Below are 13246 nucleotides of genomic sequence, written 5' to 3'. Positions count from 1 at the left end.
CTTCCCCTCCCCTTTCCCTCTCCTTCCCTTCCCCCTCCCTCTTTCTCTCCCTCTCTCTGGGAAATAGCAGTAAAGATGTGTACTAAATCCCTTCTATATACAGCCAGTTCTTTCCCTCTCTCCCTCCCTCTCCCCCTCCCTCTGCCCTTGTCCTCCCTCTCTCTCATCTCACCCCTCCCCTCCCCCACCTCTCCCCTCCCCCCACCGCCATGTAGGCACAGACACACACCTATTAGTAATAAGGATTATGAAGACAAATAAATCAGGTGAGGGGAAAGGGTGGGACTGGGCTACTAATGAACTGTTTTAGACATGATATGAAGGGAGGTCATAAACCTTGGAGAATGAGCTTTCTTGCTAAATTGAAAGAAAGTTTCACAGTCATCTTTAGACGCTCTGTGATTTATATGTGGTGTGAGGTAGGAATTTATTTTCCTTCACTGTTTTGCTAAGCAGTTTTCCTTCCTGCATCTGTCCCTTGCGATGGCACTGGGTTTCTAGGTGCTATTTGTCCCTCTGGCCTGCGTGCTGCTGTTGGAGCCACACTGTCTTCATTATTGCCACTTCATAGTTACTCTTGGATCTGGGCATTGTGTGCTTTCTTGCATATTCCTGCTCTCCTTAATTCTATTCTTGAATCAGTATTTAGGGTTCACGGACAACCTCTTCCATAAGATTTGCATTGCGATGGCTCAGTTTGGAGGTTGGTCTGAGGATAAGCCAGTCTTGTTGGCACGGGAGTCTTCCTAATGGTGAATATGGTCCATTTCTTTTATCTTTCAACTGATTTTAGCGTCTGTCCTCATAATTGCCTGATTTTTTTCAAATAAGTATCCTTTGTAGCATTTTATAATGTTATTTTGTGATGACCATAGTTACAGATGATTATTGATTTTTATTGCAGCTAAGGATAAATCAGAAAAAATATTTGCCCTCGCGTTTGTGAAGCTAATGAGGTATGACGGGACGACCCTGCGAGACGGGGAGCACGACCTGCTCGTCTACAAGGTGTGTGAGGCACGGCCTGGCACTGTGGGCGCAGCCGCGCCGGGCTTCCTGCCCTTCAGCTGATGTTGCTCACCGTATGTGGTGAGAGGGCGGCTGTGCAGCCATATTTAATTACAGAAAGGAAGACTTCTGATGAGTGGTCCTTTTGCTGTCCTTCATGAGGTGATAGACAATACTACTTTATTTGCTATATAAAAAGGTTATAAATATGAATTAATCTTTAGGAATAAGGGAAATCATTAAAATACATTGTAAAGTACAAAGAAGACACAAATAGGATGGTGAGAAGGAATATGGGTGACTAAGTGTGGGAAAGCACTGTAGCTGTTTGATAGACTCCTAACCACACCCACAGGCTGAAGCCAAGAAGCTGGAAGATGCAACCACGTACCTGAGTCTGCCCTCCACGAAAGCCGAGCTGGAAGAAAAAGGCCACTCGGCCACAGGCAAGAGCATGCACAGCCTGGGAAGCTGCACCATCAGCAAAGACTCCTTCCAGATCTCAACCCTGGTGTGTTCTACCAAGCTGACCCAGAATGGTGAGTATAGGATAAAAACCTGTTCACCTTCGGAGCGCTCGCTCCACCCCGTCTTTTTAGGTTGCCGTTGGCTGGGGTGGGATTCCCTCTGTCCTTTAATCATGACTTGCATTGATGCATTCGGAAGGAGGCGGAGGGACCCAGCACACATTAAAATTCACACTTCTGCTTGTTTTAAGGCTTCACTTTACAGGGAGACAAAGCAGTGGATCTGCTCCTTCGAATGCTTTATGGCCAGAGGACGTGGTGTGGCCAAAGGAAAAAATGCACGCACCTTGGTGTCGTAATGAAGACCTGAGCTTGAACCTGGCTCTCTGTGGGCCCTGGAAATGACCTTCAGTATGCCTTCTCTGAACCTTATCTGTCTCCTCTGCAGACGTGCCTGTTTTGGAGTTACCTCACATGCAGCATGTGAAGCCTTCAGTTCTTTGTGTCTTTCTCTGTCTCCGCCTCTTGCGGAGATAATTGTCAGCTACCTTTCTTTGCAAAAGTTGGTTTGCATGGTTATTTTCTAGTCCCCTTTGCAGTGTCAGATAAGTCCGCCCCTGCTGACTCTTGCAGACAAAGCTTAGGCTAACCTAGCAGATCGTGTGTCAGCTGGTGCCTGGTCCCCCTGGTGGGAGGGGGGTGCTGCTCATTTACCACCACTTGCCACCTCCCCAGCGACATCATCACCCAACTAGGCTTCTTTTCATTCAGGGCACACAGGTATTGTTGCTGTCACTTCATCTGAAGGAGACAGAGGCTCCTCTGCACAGATCCTTCACTTCGAAACTGCATCCCCCTAATGTGACCCTATCACAGTTGTGCAGCGTGACTTTATGCTCTCTTGAAACCGAGCTTGAAAATCCAATTTTTTCCTCTTAACTACCTGATGTGGATTGTGATTATTAATGTGCGTTGCTATCGGGCATTGCATCTCGGAGGGTTGCCTGTCAGTCATAGAAGTAGTTTTGGGTTTGCCAAGGGACAAGCATCCTCTGGACTTTGACAGGATGAATGTAGAATGAAAACAGCCCATCATTTGGAATCCTTGACAGTGCAGTTGAAATGTTGGGTGTCCTGCAGGTTTTGGGCGTGCTGGCTCAGTGCTATGTGCTTTTCACACCCTCTGAGCCAGGGTTGCTCCTGCTTTGCTCTGAGATATACAGCGTACTGATACTTTCCCACTGCTGACATTGTGGATAAACTGCTTCATGGGTGGGGCACTTAAGGCCCTAAGATACTTTATGTGGGCCCAAGTGCTTTAAAGCCCTTTGCATACGTTACACTCCTGTCATCTTGGTATCATGTTTTACCTGGACCATTTATGAACTGTCCTAGCTCGTAGCCATGCAGGAATCCCCATGAGTACAGGAACAGCCTTACCTGGGGACCTGGATTGGTGTAAACAGTGGGGGAGGGCTGGACGGTGCACAGGGGACTTGCACATTTGTCACCTAGGGAACAGGAAATCAGCAGTGCCATCCCTGGCTTGGGGCTGGGTTATAGAAGGGGTGCCCCCATACAACAGGTGTTACTCTGGAGCTCCAGCAGTTTCTAGGTGCCTGACAAAGCGCAGGTGTCATGCCTCATTTTACCCAGGCAGGGGTGACATCTCCAGGTGGCCCGCCATCTCAGATATGTGGAATTTTGTTGTTCAGTAGCTGCTGGATGAATGAGAGCTGCCTTGGGCTGCTACTGTCATTATGTAGGAGGTCACAGTCTTGCACATGGTCATGTTTCAGAAGCATATTGGGATGCTGTTATCTGGAACTAGAACCAACTTTCCATTCCAAACAATGTCTGAGTAGCACCTACAGCCCACATATCCCTGGAAAGAGGATTAAACCAGGAAAGTGCCCGGGGTGTAGTGCTGATCCTCTTTGTACCGTCTAGCTCCTTGAACCTCATCAACCACCCGATGTCCCCTCCAGAACCCAGGGAAAGAGCATCCTGCTTTTAGCAGTGGATGTTGCTGGGCAACAGGGAAGTTCCTACGTGTTATACCTCCCTGGACCAGAGGAGGAAGTCTCCAGGCTTTCATTTGATACCAGTAATGATGTCCCTTTTGTGGTTGGTGGCACGTTAGGTTATAAGAAACAGCAGTCTCATTGGAATTAGAGGTTGAGTCCCACATTCTCATTCGAAGGAGTCATTTCTCTGAAATCATGATTTGTTACCGCATAGTTGCATTACTTAGTGGAAAGTGGTGGCTGAATTATTCATCGAGGTTTGTATTGAACATTTCTGTCGTGAGCATCATGCTGGATGCCATGGGGTCTATGAAATATGTTCCTCTCTTCATTTAGTTTACCATATAATGAGAGGGAAAGGAGTCCTGAAACAGAGAATAATTTTGGCCCCCACTTTGACAAGTCCTCAGGAGTAAGTCGGGGGCAGTGGAGAGAGCGTGTGTGTGATGTGGCTGGCTCTCTAGGTCCGGATTAACTGTTTTCTTCAGACACACTCCTCCCCCTCCAAGGTGATCTCCTACTAATCTGCCCAATTGAACTTTTACTCAGATTTGCAATGTAGAGGTAAATTTCAGCTCAGTGCCCCCTGCTTTGCCTGAATGCGCTCCAGATTATGAGTTGAACTCCATGTAAGAAACACTGAAGTTTGGGGGGCTGTAACTCCCCATAGAGCACTTGCCTAGCAGACTTGGGCTTGGGTTTGATACTCAATACCCTCCCAAAGGGAAAAAAATTACAACTTACAAGGTCATAGTCTCTTTTAGTCTCCTGGGGTGAAAAGGATGTTGGAACAGGATGTGACCTTTCCCATTATTTTACTTTTATTTAGAAATTAAAGCTTGTCATTTTTCACTCTAATAAGTACATTTTTCAGTTCCACATTACCTCTTTGAATAACTGAAGCTGTTAGTATTTTGGGTCAGGGCTTGTGCTGTGTTCCCACAAATACAGAATATCATACCCATTATTCAGATGAGAAAACTGAGGTGCAATTAAGTTGTGCAAAGTCTTGTGGTATGACTCAGCTGGCATTTTACCCACACCACATATTCCATAGCACTCCTGCTACCCTGTTTGCTTGTAACTCTGTTTTGTTAATGGTATTTGGGTGTGGTCAAATAAATGAAAATGCTAATTGGGTGTTCACTACAGACATAGTTTTTGTGTGGTTTGGTCTTGAGATTATTCTGGGTCTCTGCATTCACTGATATCCTCTGATAGCCATGTGCTATTTTTCTTTTTATATTAAGAAAATGAGTAGTGTTATTGGTTGTTTTTTTTTGTTTTTTTGTTTTTTTAATGGCTATAGTTTCTGTAGCTGAGAATAGTTTAATAGTTCTGTAGTTTTTGGATTCCTAATGACCATAAGTAGCAAATTAGATGCACTTTACTAATTGCATTTTTCAAGTAATGGGATATTAATACAGCTTCAGGTGAAAAGGTGTAGGCACATGTGTGGTCCTAGAGAGGGCTTAGGTTCTTCTTTTCCACTTCAAAGAACCATTTGATGTCTTTAACAAAAATCCTTCAGATTTTATTTTCTTTATTTTTTTTGTGTCTGACTCAGCCCGTCCTGGGGGCGGAGCTGGCGCGGGATGGGGTGCCAGGGGTCGAACTGCAGTCCCTGCACGCTTGCCTAAGCAGGTGCTTTGGACCGCTAAGCTAACTTGCCGGCCCCATCCTTCAGATTTTAAATAAAACCTGTGAAATCTAGTATATTCAATCCTCAGTTTTTGTATTAAAAAACAAAACAACCCCCGCCAACCAAAACATAAGTGTGGGGACAAGCAGCTGCTTAGGAGACAGCGTGCTCTTCGTTGTCCAGGGTCATTGCAGCTCCGCAGGCTACCACAGCGCAGTCATGTTGCAGTTTCCGTAGTTGGATTTATATTCTTACAGGTCATTTTATATTAAAAAATGGACGCTTTTTCTTAGATGTGCATAGTCACTGGGTAGAGGGTGCTAGGGTGGCCCTTTGTGGGGCAACAGCCTCCGTCCTCTGGGTGCTTGGCTTGTGCTTCTTGTAGGTTGGGAAGTGCAGCCTTTTTTAGGTGCCCAGATGGATTTATGAGCTTCTACATGGAAACCATTTCATGGTAAATGTAGTTGAGACCAATGAATTCAACCACGATGGATTTTAAGTGCATTGCTACCAAGAAATGAAATATGTAGCAGGTGAACTTTTTGAAAAAGGCTTGATTTTTCTTTTTGGAAAACTTTACAGTGAACCTCACATGATGTATGAATAAAAGAGACAGTGTTCTTGTTGGGGAGAACCTGACCTTTGTGTTCTGTTTGTAGTGGACCTGCTGGGGCTTCTGAAGTGGCGATCCAACACTAGCCTGCTACAGCCGAACTTGAAGCAGCTGATGAAAGTTGATGGGGGAGAAGTGGTAAAGGTGAGATTGATCCCCTCCCCTCCCCTCCCCTCCCCTCCCCTCCCCTTTCCTTCCCTGTCCCTTTCTTGTAGTTATTGATAGATAGATGCAGGTGCTGGCCCCAAAGGTAGTACAGGTTTCTAGTTCTGTTGCCTTCAGCAAATCATGACATGTGACTGAATGAGCGGAGTGCTTCCGACCTGTGGTCTAGGTCAGCTGCAGAGAGTGGGCCTTGGAGTTAACTTGGTCTTGGGTTTGGTTTCCCCATCTGATGGGTCCTTGCTGTGGCAGTCACAACAGCTACTGGATGGAGCCTTACTTTTTCGCCACCAAAAGAGGGCAGCAGTTAGTGTCTTTGTTGCAGGCTGCTGTGAATGTTGGAGGAGATGGAATCTTGGATCTGGCACACAGAGATGGCTGTCTGGTCGTCGTTGATGTTCCCCTTGTCATTGTTACTAGCCTTGGCTTACGGCTTTTTGAGGGCCTTGATAAGTGACTTGGAGAGCTGGTGTGTGGTAGGAAACTCGTAGCGCTCAGAGTCTTGTCTTGGTCATTCTTTCCTGTGTGGTCTTGAACTCATTTCGTAGCTGTGCACATGGGCATGGTAGGCACTGTTATTCATTCAGGCCTCTTCTGCTCAGCAGCAGTACGAGACTGGGCAGTGAGACTTGGTGGATCTGCGATCCCTCGGAACACGAAAGCTCTGCAAATCTGTTTTGTCCTTTTTTGTGCTTCCTGTGGTTCCTCTAGCATTGGGCCCTCCTTTTCTCTTTTGGATCCCATAATGTGCTTTAGTGATGTTCCTTCATGGGAGGAGCATGCATGATGATTTTCACGGTGCTCATGTGCACCAGGGGACACTGGTCGCCGACATGTAGTGCTTGTAAGCGAGTCTCTGCAGCGTTTGGTGCCTCTGCAGGTCCTCACCTTCCATGAGAAGTACTTGCAGAAAGAGACTGCCTTATCTCTCTAAAATTAATTACCTAAAATGGCCATAATTAACCAGCAATGTACTTAACTTCAGTGCAAATTAATTTAGTTGCACTACTTTCCTAAGTTCGTTATGTAACCATTCAGACATATCCTCACTCCTCTTAACATTTTCATCGTTTTTTCGGTCCTGGTCTTCCGCAAATGGCTTCGACAGCGCTAATTGCATTTACACTTCACAGGGTTCCCTAAATTCCCCAGTTCAGATGGAAGCTGGATGAATAAGTGAACGTACTTTAGAAGATATGCAATTAATGAAATTTTGTCCTCTTTCATTTTTAAGTCCTTGTGTCACATGAGGATTTGGCTTTGTTTCTGTTGACTTGCTGTCACATTTACCAGGAAAAATCTAGAACTGTCGCGTCCAGTGTCCATTCTCCATATGGACTGTGTTACCACCTCCAGTTCTTCATGCCTCTAAGTAGTTTTGCCAACTCGGCCTTCCTGTGCACTGGGCCACCCATGCGAGGACGACCTTTCTGTCTTCCCTGGCATAATGGACTTCATCTTTGCTCTTTGCCAGTCTGTTCTACCTACACTGTGTGCTTCGAGAGATGAACTGACAATTTCAGTGCACAGTTGCTAATGCACAGGCAGGACCTGAGGACTTCCCATGTGGGCAGGGCTCCTGTTGCTTAGGGACACTGGTAGATTGTGGTCTTACATCTTTTTTAAGAAGTCTTAATTCAAGACCTCTCTTCCATATATGTGTAGTGAATGATGGAGAGATAGTATCAGCTGGTAGACTGAGGAAGCTATTTGCATATTTAGTAAAAGGAGTGGTTTTCTTCTAAGATGCAAAATAAAGATAGAGATTTTCATCCGACAGTGGATATTCTCAGGGGTTGTATGTCTAAAGAAGCCTGGTTGTGGCTTTATTTGGGGACTGGCAGCAGGTGTCTGTCCCTGACTACCTCAGCTCTGGGGCTCCCGCACTCTCTGTTTCTGTTTCTGAGCTCCTGACCATGTCATGTGTCTGGGTGGGCCTGGTAGGCCTACTTCAGGACCTTGCCTAAGCTACGCTGGGCTAAGGCTTGGCATCTGGGGAGTGCGCTGGCAAGAGCAGCGGGCTCTTAGCAGATGGCGTCGAGATTTGACCTTTGCAAAGATTGATTCACAATCTGAGAATGATGGAAAATGCTACAAAAGTGAAAAGGTGGTGTAGACCCAAAAGTCACAGTGTATTAAGCCCCTGTTGTGTAGACTAGCCTGCTTCTTAATCAGGGCAGATTTGGCCCCTGCCAGGTGTGTGTGGCATTTTCTTGTATAAACTAGGGGGAGCATAGCACGTGGGATGTGATGAGGATGTTTTCCCGAGGAATTGCCTTGTCTTGCCTGGTTGGGAAGCTGTCCTCACTCTCACAGGAGAGCTGGGAGGTTGCACAGCACACGATGCAGGCGGGCAGGAGGGCTCAGGGCTGGGCTGGAAGCAGGGTCCTCTGGTTCTGTTTCCCAGCGCTAGGGCTGTGATACTTGGTGTGCTGTGGGAGGCCCTTGGTGGTGTGCGTTGTCTGGGCTGTCCAGAAAGAGTCTGGGCCACACAAGTCTTATTTAGTCCTAATGTTCGTACTAGGTGACCACCTCACCCACTCCGCCCTTTTAAAAATAATAGCTTCATTGAGATGCAGTTCATATAATTTTAAATTTTATCCTTTAACTCTGTATAATCCTGTATTTTTACTTGTGCAGTTGTAACTACTGTCTAGTGAAATAAGACTTTTATCTTCTTAAAAAGAAATATCATACTTAATTAGCAGTCCTTCCCTACTCGTCCTTCAAGGAATAGTTGACTTTCTGTATATTTGCTTATTGTGTTTATTGTATATACTTTGGAGTTATACAAAATGTGTGTGTCTTTGTGTGTGTGTGTGTGTGTGTGTGTGTGTGTGGTGTGTGGGTGTGTGTATGTGTGTGTGGTACCAGTGCTCAAACTCGGGACCTTGTGCTTGCCAGGCTGGCACTTAGCTGCTAAGCTGTGTCCCTGGCCTACTGGCTGGTTTTTTTTCTTTTTGCTGATGATGTTTTGATGTTTTCAAGATTCATCCATGTTGTAGCACGTACACTCATTCCTCTTACGACTGGGCCATGTTCTCTGTACAGGTAGACCATTATTAATTGCAGGATAGTTGTGGCGTTTCTACGTTTTCCTGAATTTTTTTTTTCCTTGAAATTAGGGATAGTGTTGTAATGGATATTTGTGTGGGGGGCTTTGTGTGAACAGATGTTTTCCTTCCTTTTGGATGTGTACCTAGGCACGAAATTGTTGAGTCACATGGCACATCTCTGTTTAACTTTTTGAGGAATTGTCAGACTGCTTTCCAAAGCTGCCACGCTGTTTTGCATTTCTTCCAGCCGTGAATTCACAGGGAGCTCCAAGTTTTCCACATCCTCTTCCACACCTGTGTGATTCTAGCCATCATAGCGGGTGTGAATCCATGCTGTGGATTCGGTGTGCGCATTCTTAGTGACCAAAGGTGACCGAGGGTGATACTGGCATGCTTCGTTCCATTTTTGGCTGCCACCCCATTTTATGCCATTCTGCCTGCTCTTTGCATTTCTCCACTAGCATGAATCTCATCACTTCCAGCCTAACTAGTCCTGGCCCATCTTTTTGCTTTCTTTCTGGGGTGGGGAGTGGGACTTGGTCATGACTTTGAAGGTTACGTGTTTCTCCTTAATTTACAATGTTTTGTTGTTCTGCCTGACAATTTTCATGTGGTCAACTTTAGTAGACTGTACAAGTCATTCATCAATTGAATGCTGCCCTCTTGTACATTGCTGTATACATGATTATCACTTCTTCCATTCTTGGGATTCTTGGTTGGTAGAAAGTCCATGTTTCTCTCTGTTGGAACCTGTCCCTCTGTGGCTTCTGCTTGCTTATTGGCCAAAGACCTGCACTCCCAGCTGGTAGAGACACATCAGAGCCCATCTTCCTATGACTTTGTGACCAGCCTGACAGAAACCAGCAAGAGGGTTGGCAAGGTCCTCTTTGGGGATATAATAGCGGATCTCCTGGCTCTGGTTCCCCCAGCCTGCTTGGCTCAGGGTGACGTATCTTTGTTCAGAGTTCGTTTATGCCCAGTTTTTGTTTCATGTGCCAATGGATGAAAAATACAGAAGTCCAGGGAGAAGTGGCTTTACAGGTCCTATAGGGAAAGGGTGAACATGTAGTCTAGCCAGAGCTGCCAGTGGGTAAGAGGAGCCTTGTGAACTTTGCCATCCGACCTCTGTCTTTGCAGTTCCTGCAGGACACCTTGGATGCCCTCTTCAACATCATGATGGAGAACTCCGAGAGCGAGACTTTTGATACACTGGTGTTTGACGCCCTGGTAAGGGACCGTTCCTTTTCATCTGCTCAGACAGTGAGGAGCGCTTTCATGCTGCAGGCTTTGAGGGGGGAGGGGCGCTATCAGAATCACCTTGAAAGCTGATCAGTTGTAAATCCAATCAAAGGGGAAGAAGCTTTGGAGAAGTGCAAAGAAAGTCTCTTTTAATGTGAAACTATAGTTATGCAAATGTCATTTCGAAGGCAGGAAGATATAAATGAGGGCTCGCCTTCTGCCTGAAAATGTGATGGCTCTTTTCTCACATAGGCTGCAGAGGGCTCAGGGGAAGATTCTGAAATAGTGTTTACTATGTTGCTAATTTATTATTATTGATTAATTTGACAGGTCTTCATCATTGGGCTAATTGCTGACCGAAAATTCCAACATTTTAATCCTGTCTTGGAAACTTACATTAAGAAACACTTTAGTGCAACATTGGCCTACACGTGAGTCCTTTTGTTGTTTTAAAACCATCACTTCTTTTTCTTGAGTGCCAAATACTTAGTCCTGTTTGGACTTAGGTGACATCTCTGTCTAGTACAAGCTCTGAGATCTTGGGCAAGCTGTATAACCTCTCTGGTCTTCATCTGAAAGAAAAAAAAAAGGTGGTAGATTTTTTTGAGGGGAATTTTAATGAGTTATTACATGTAGAGTTCTTGGGTTCGGGGAGATGGCTCAGTAGAATAAGCACTTCCCTGGCAAACGCAAGGGCCTGAGTTCAAATCCCCGGTTCCGCCAGATTTTTTTTTTTTTAAAAAAGTATTAGGTGATTGTTTGGTTTCTTTCTATTATTAAATATACAACAGTGTATTATTTACTTTCATTTTGATATTTGTTCAAATATTGTGCTGACTGCAGTGGAAAATGAAAATTTACATCATGTAAGAACATCCTACTTAGAATCATCATTGATAGTTGTGTTTCATGTCTGTAAACAAAGTCCCACGAGGCTAAGTTTCTGGCTCCTGGAAGCCAGTTGCTGGTACAGCTCAGCGGTCTGCATCTTCGTTGCAAGGTGGCAGGCGGAGCTTCTAGGTCGGCCAGGGCTGCAGGATGTCAAGTGTGCGGAACAGGCCAGGGTCAGCGTTTTGTCTGTTTCCTTTTTAGTCTTTTACTAATAAATGTTTGTTTAAGACACTTTTTTCATGCAGTGGAGATAGGCCTAATGTCTTGGCCTGTTACAGAATTATTTATAGAGCGTGAGGAGGCAGGGCAGATGATACTTGCTAGCTGGAGAGGCCAAAATTGAGCCATGCAGGGCTGGTAGAAGTGGCCTGGCGAGTGTGGCGATTGCTATGGGTGGCAGCTTTCGTACTACTCCGTATTTGAAACATGGCCAAAGAGCCCTGCCTGGGCTAGGCTTCCTACTTTAATTTCCAAAATGGAGAGAAACCGAGCGCACTTGGCCTTCCTGTCCCTTTGCTGGCGCCAGCCCTGCTGGGCTGTGCTGTTGGGCAGAGTGGGTGCACTTACTGTCACTGGGGAAAAATGGAAATGGGGGTAATTGGCAGGTTACTCAATGGGAGAGAAGCAGTGTGCCGTTCAGTCTTCAGGCTCTGCTGAGACTGAGCTAGGAATCAGTATTCTCCTACTGAGGCTGTCGTGTGCTGAATGGAGATTTTTATTGTGGAAAATAGGTATCCTTATTATATTTTGATTAACTACCAACCTTAGGTGGCTCCTCAGCAATTGGAGTCTGAGATTTTACCCCTAAATTATCAAGGAAACCAATTTTGGCTTGCATATCTGACCACGTACGTCGTGAAGGTTCCTCTGCAACTGACGGCCTCCTTCTGGTGTGCTCTGGCTTTGGTGAAGTTCAGGTACTAAGTATTGTCACAGCGTGTGTCCTTCCCTGAAGGCCTTGCCAGGTGCAGGCTCATGGGAGAAATGAAATTTTGGGCCATGAGCGTTCTTGTTTGTATTCTAACCCCATCTGGGCTCTGCATGGATAGCTCATGGAGGCTGACACACTGTGGGTGGGACCAGCGAGGGCCCAGCAAGCAGCAAGGGAGGTGGCAGCTTTGCAGATTGTCCTTCAGAATGACCAGTATGAGCGGACTCCTTGGTATCCACCAAGCTCTGTCCTGTGTAGCCTGTGTAGTCTCTTCCCTGACGTAGTTGATGCTTCCTTTGATCTGCCCTAGTGCTCAGGCCAAGGAATTTGATTTTTTGCACAGTTATAAAATGCCCTGGCAGATTTACTTTCTGGTTCTTGCCTACTGTCTTCACAACTCATTATTACATTTTATTCCTTTTCTTGATTAATTTATTGGAAGAATTCCCAAAGTATGTTCTATGGATTTTTTTTTTTTTTGAAGGGAGATATTAATAGGAATGAAAAGTGTAAAGTTGGGGAGAAGGAAATAGATTTTATCCGAGGACTTTAGATATTGCTGTGCATTGAGAACCACCAGGTGAGGCATGGGCTCAGCTCCGTTGTCCAGTGGTTCTGCTGTGATTCTGGACCTCATAGCAGGAGGATCCCGTAGGCCGAGCCTCAGAGCACACCCAGTCCTCCGTGGTGAGAGCTGCCTCTGAGAAGACCAGACTTCATATTGGGGTTCCCCACCCTGATCAGTGGTCAATGCCAAGCATCAGCCCCTCAGCCGGAAGGCTTCTCAGTGTGAGTTCTTAGTAAAATAGCTCATCGTGGGTCATGCAGACAGCAATTACAGTTGCTCTCAGACTTAATCAGAAACACAGTTAACAGCCTGAGCGAATTATGTTTGTGAACATGTTGGATGTTGAAAAGTCTCAGTGAATTCTTGAATACATGAAAAGTTGGTAAAAGGAGGAATTTGTAGTATATTCTTGTTGGTCTGTGTAAAATATGCTAAATGTGTGCTGCTAGATTTTGAAGGATTGTGCTATAATCTGTTTTAGTTATTTTTCTCTTTTCTTTCTCTCTCTCTCTCTTTTTTTTTTTTGGCAGTACCGGGGATCGAACTCAGGACCTTGCACTTGCCAGGCAGGTGCTTATGCCCCTGAGCTATATCCCTAGCCCCTGCGCTATATCCCCAGCCCTACTTTTCTTTTGTTGCTGG

At 45.6% G+C, this 13246-nt stretch overlaps 1 protein-coding gene across 2 annotated transcripts in view; it reads left to right on the top strand.

The window, feature by feature from the left end:
• The window catches only part of Dock1 (dedicator of cytokinesis 1), a 542363-nt gene that overhangs the window by 107460 nt on the left and 421657 nt on the right, over positions 1-13246 (top strand). For both annotated transcript variants that reach the window (XM_004625582.2, XM_012513454.2), the window contains exons 17-21: positions 905-1008; positions 1364-1547; positions 5804-5901; positions 10113-10202; positions 10545-10645. In XM_004625582.2, coding sequence (XP_004625639.1) covers positions 905-1008; positions 1364-1547; positions 5804-5901; positions 10113-10202; positions 10545-10645 — 577 coding nt within the window. The remainder of the gene's footprint in view (positions 1-904; positions 1009-1363; positions 1548-5803; positions 5902-10112; positions 10203-10544; positions 10646-13246) is intronic.

Source organism: Octodon degus, unplaced genomic scaffold, assembly GCF_000260255.1.
Source record: "Octodon degus isolate 3935 unplaced genomic scaffold, OctDeg1.0 scaffold00010, whole genome shotgun sequence".
In the NCBI taxonomy this organism is placed as follows: Eukaryota; Metazoa; Chordata; class Mammalia; order Rodentia; family Octodontidae; genus Octodon; species Octodon degus.
Note: the sequence above shows the minus strand (reverse complement) of the source record. Positions and strands in the feature narration are given on the sequence as shown.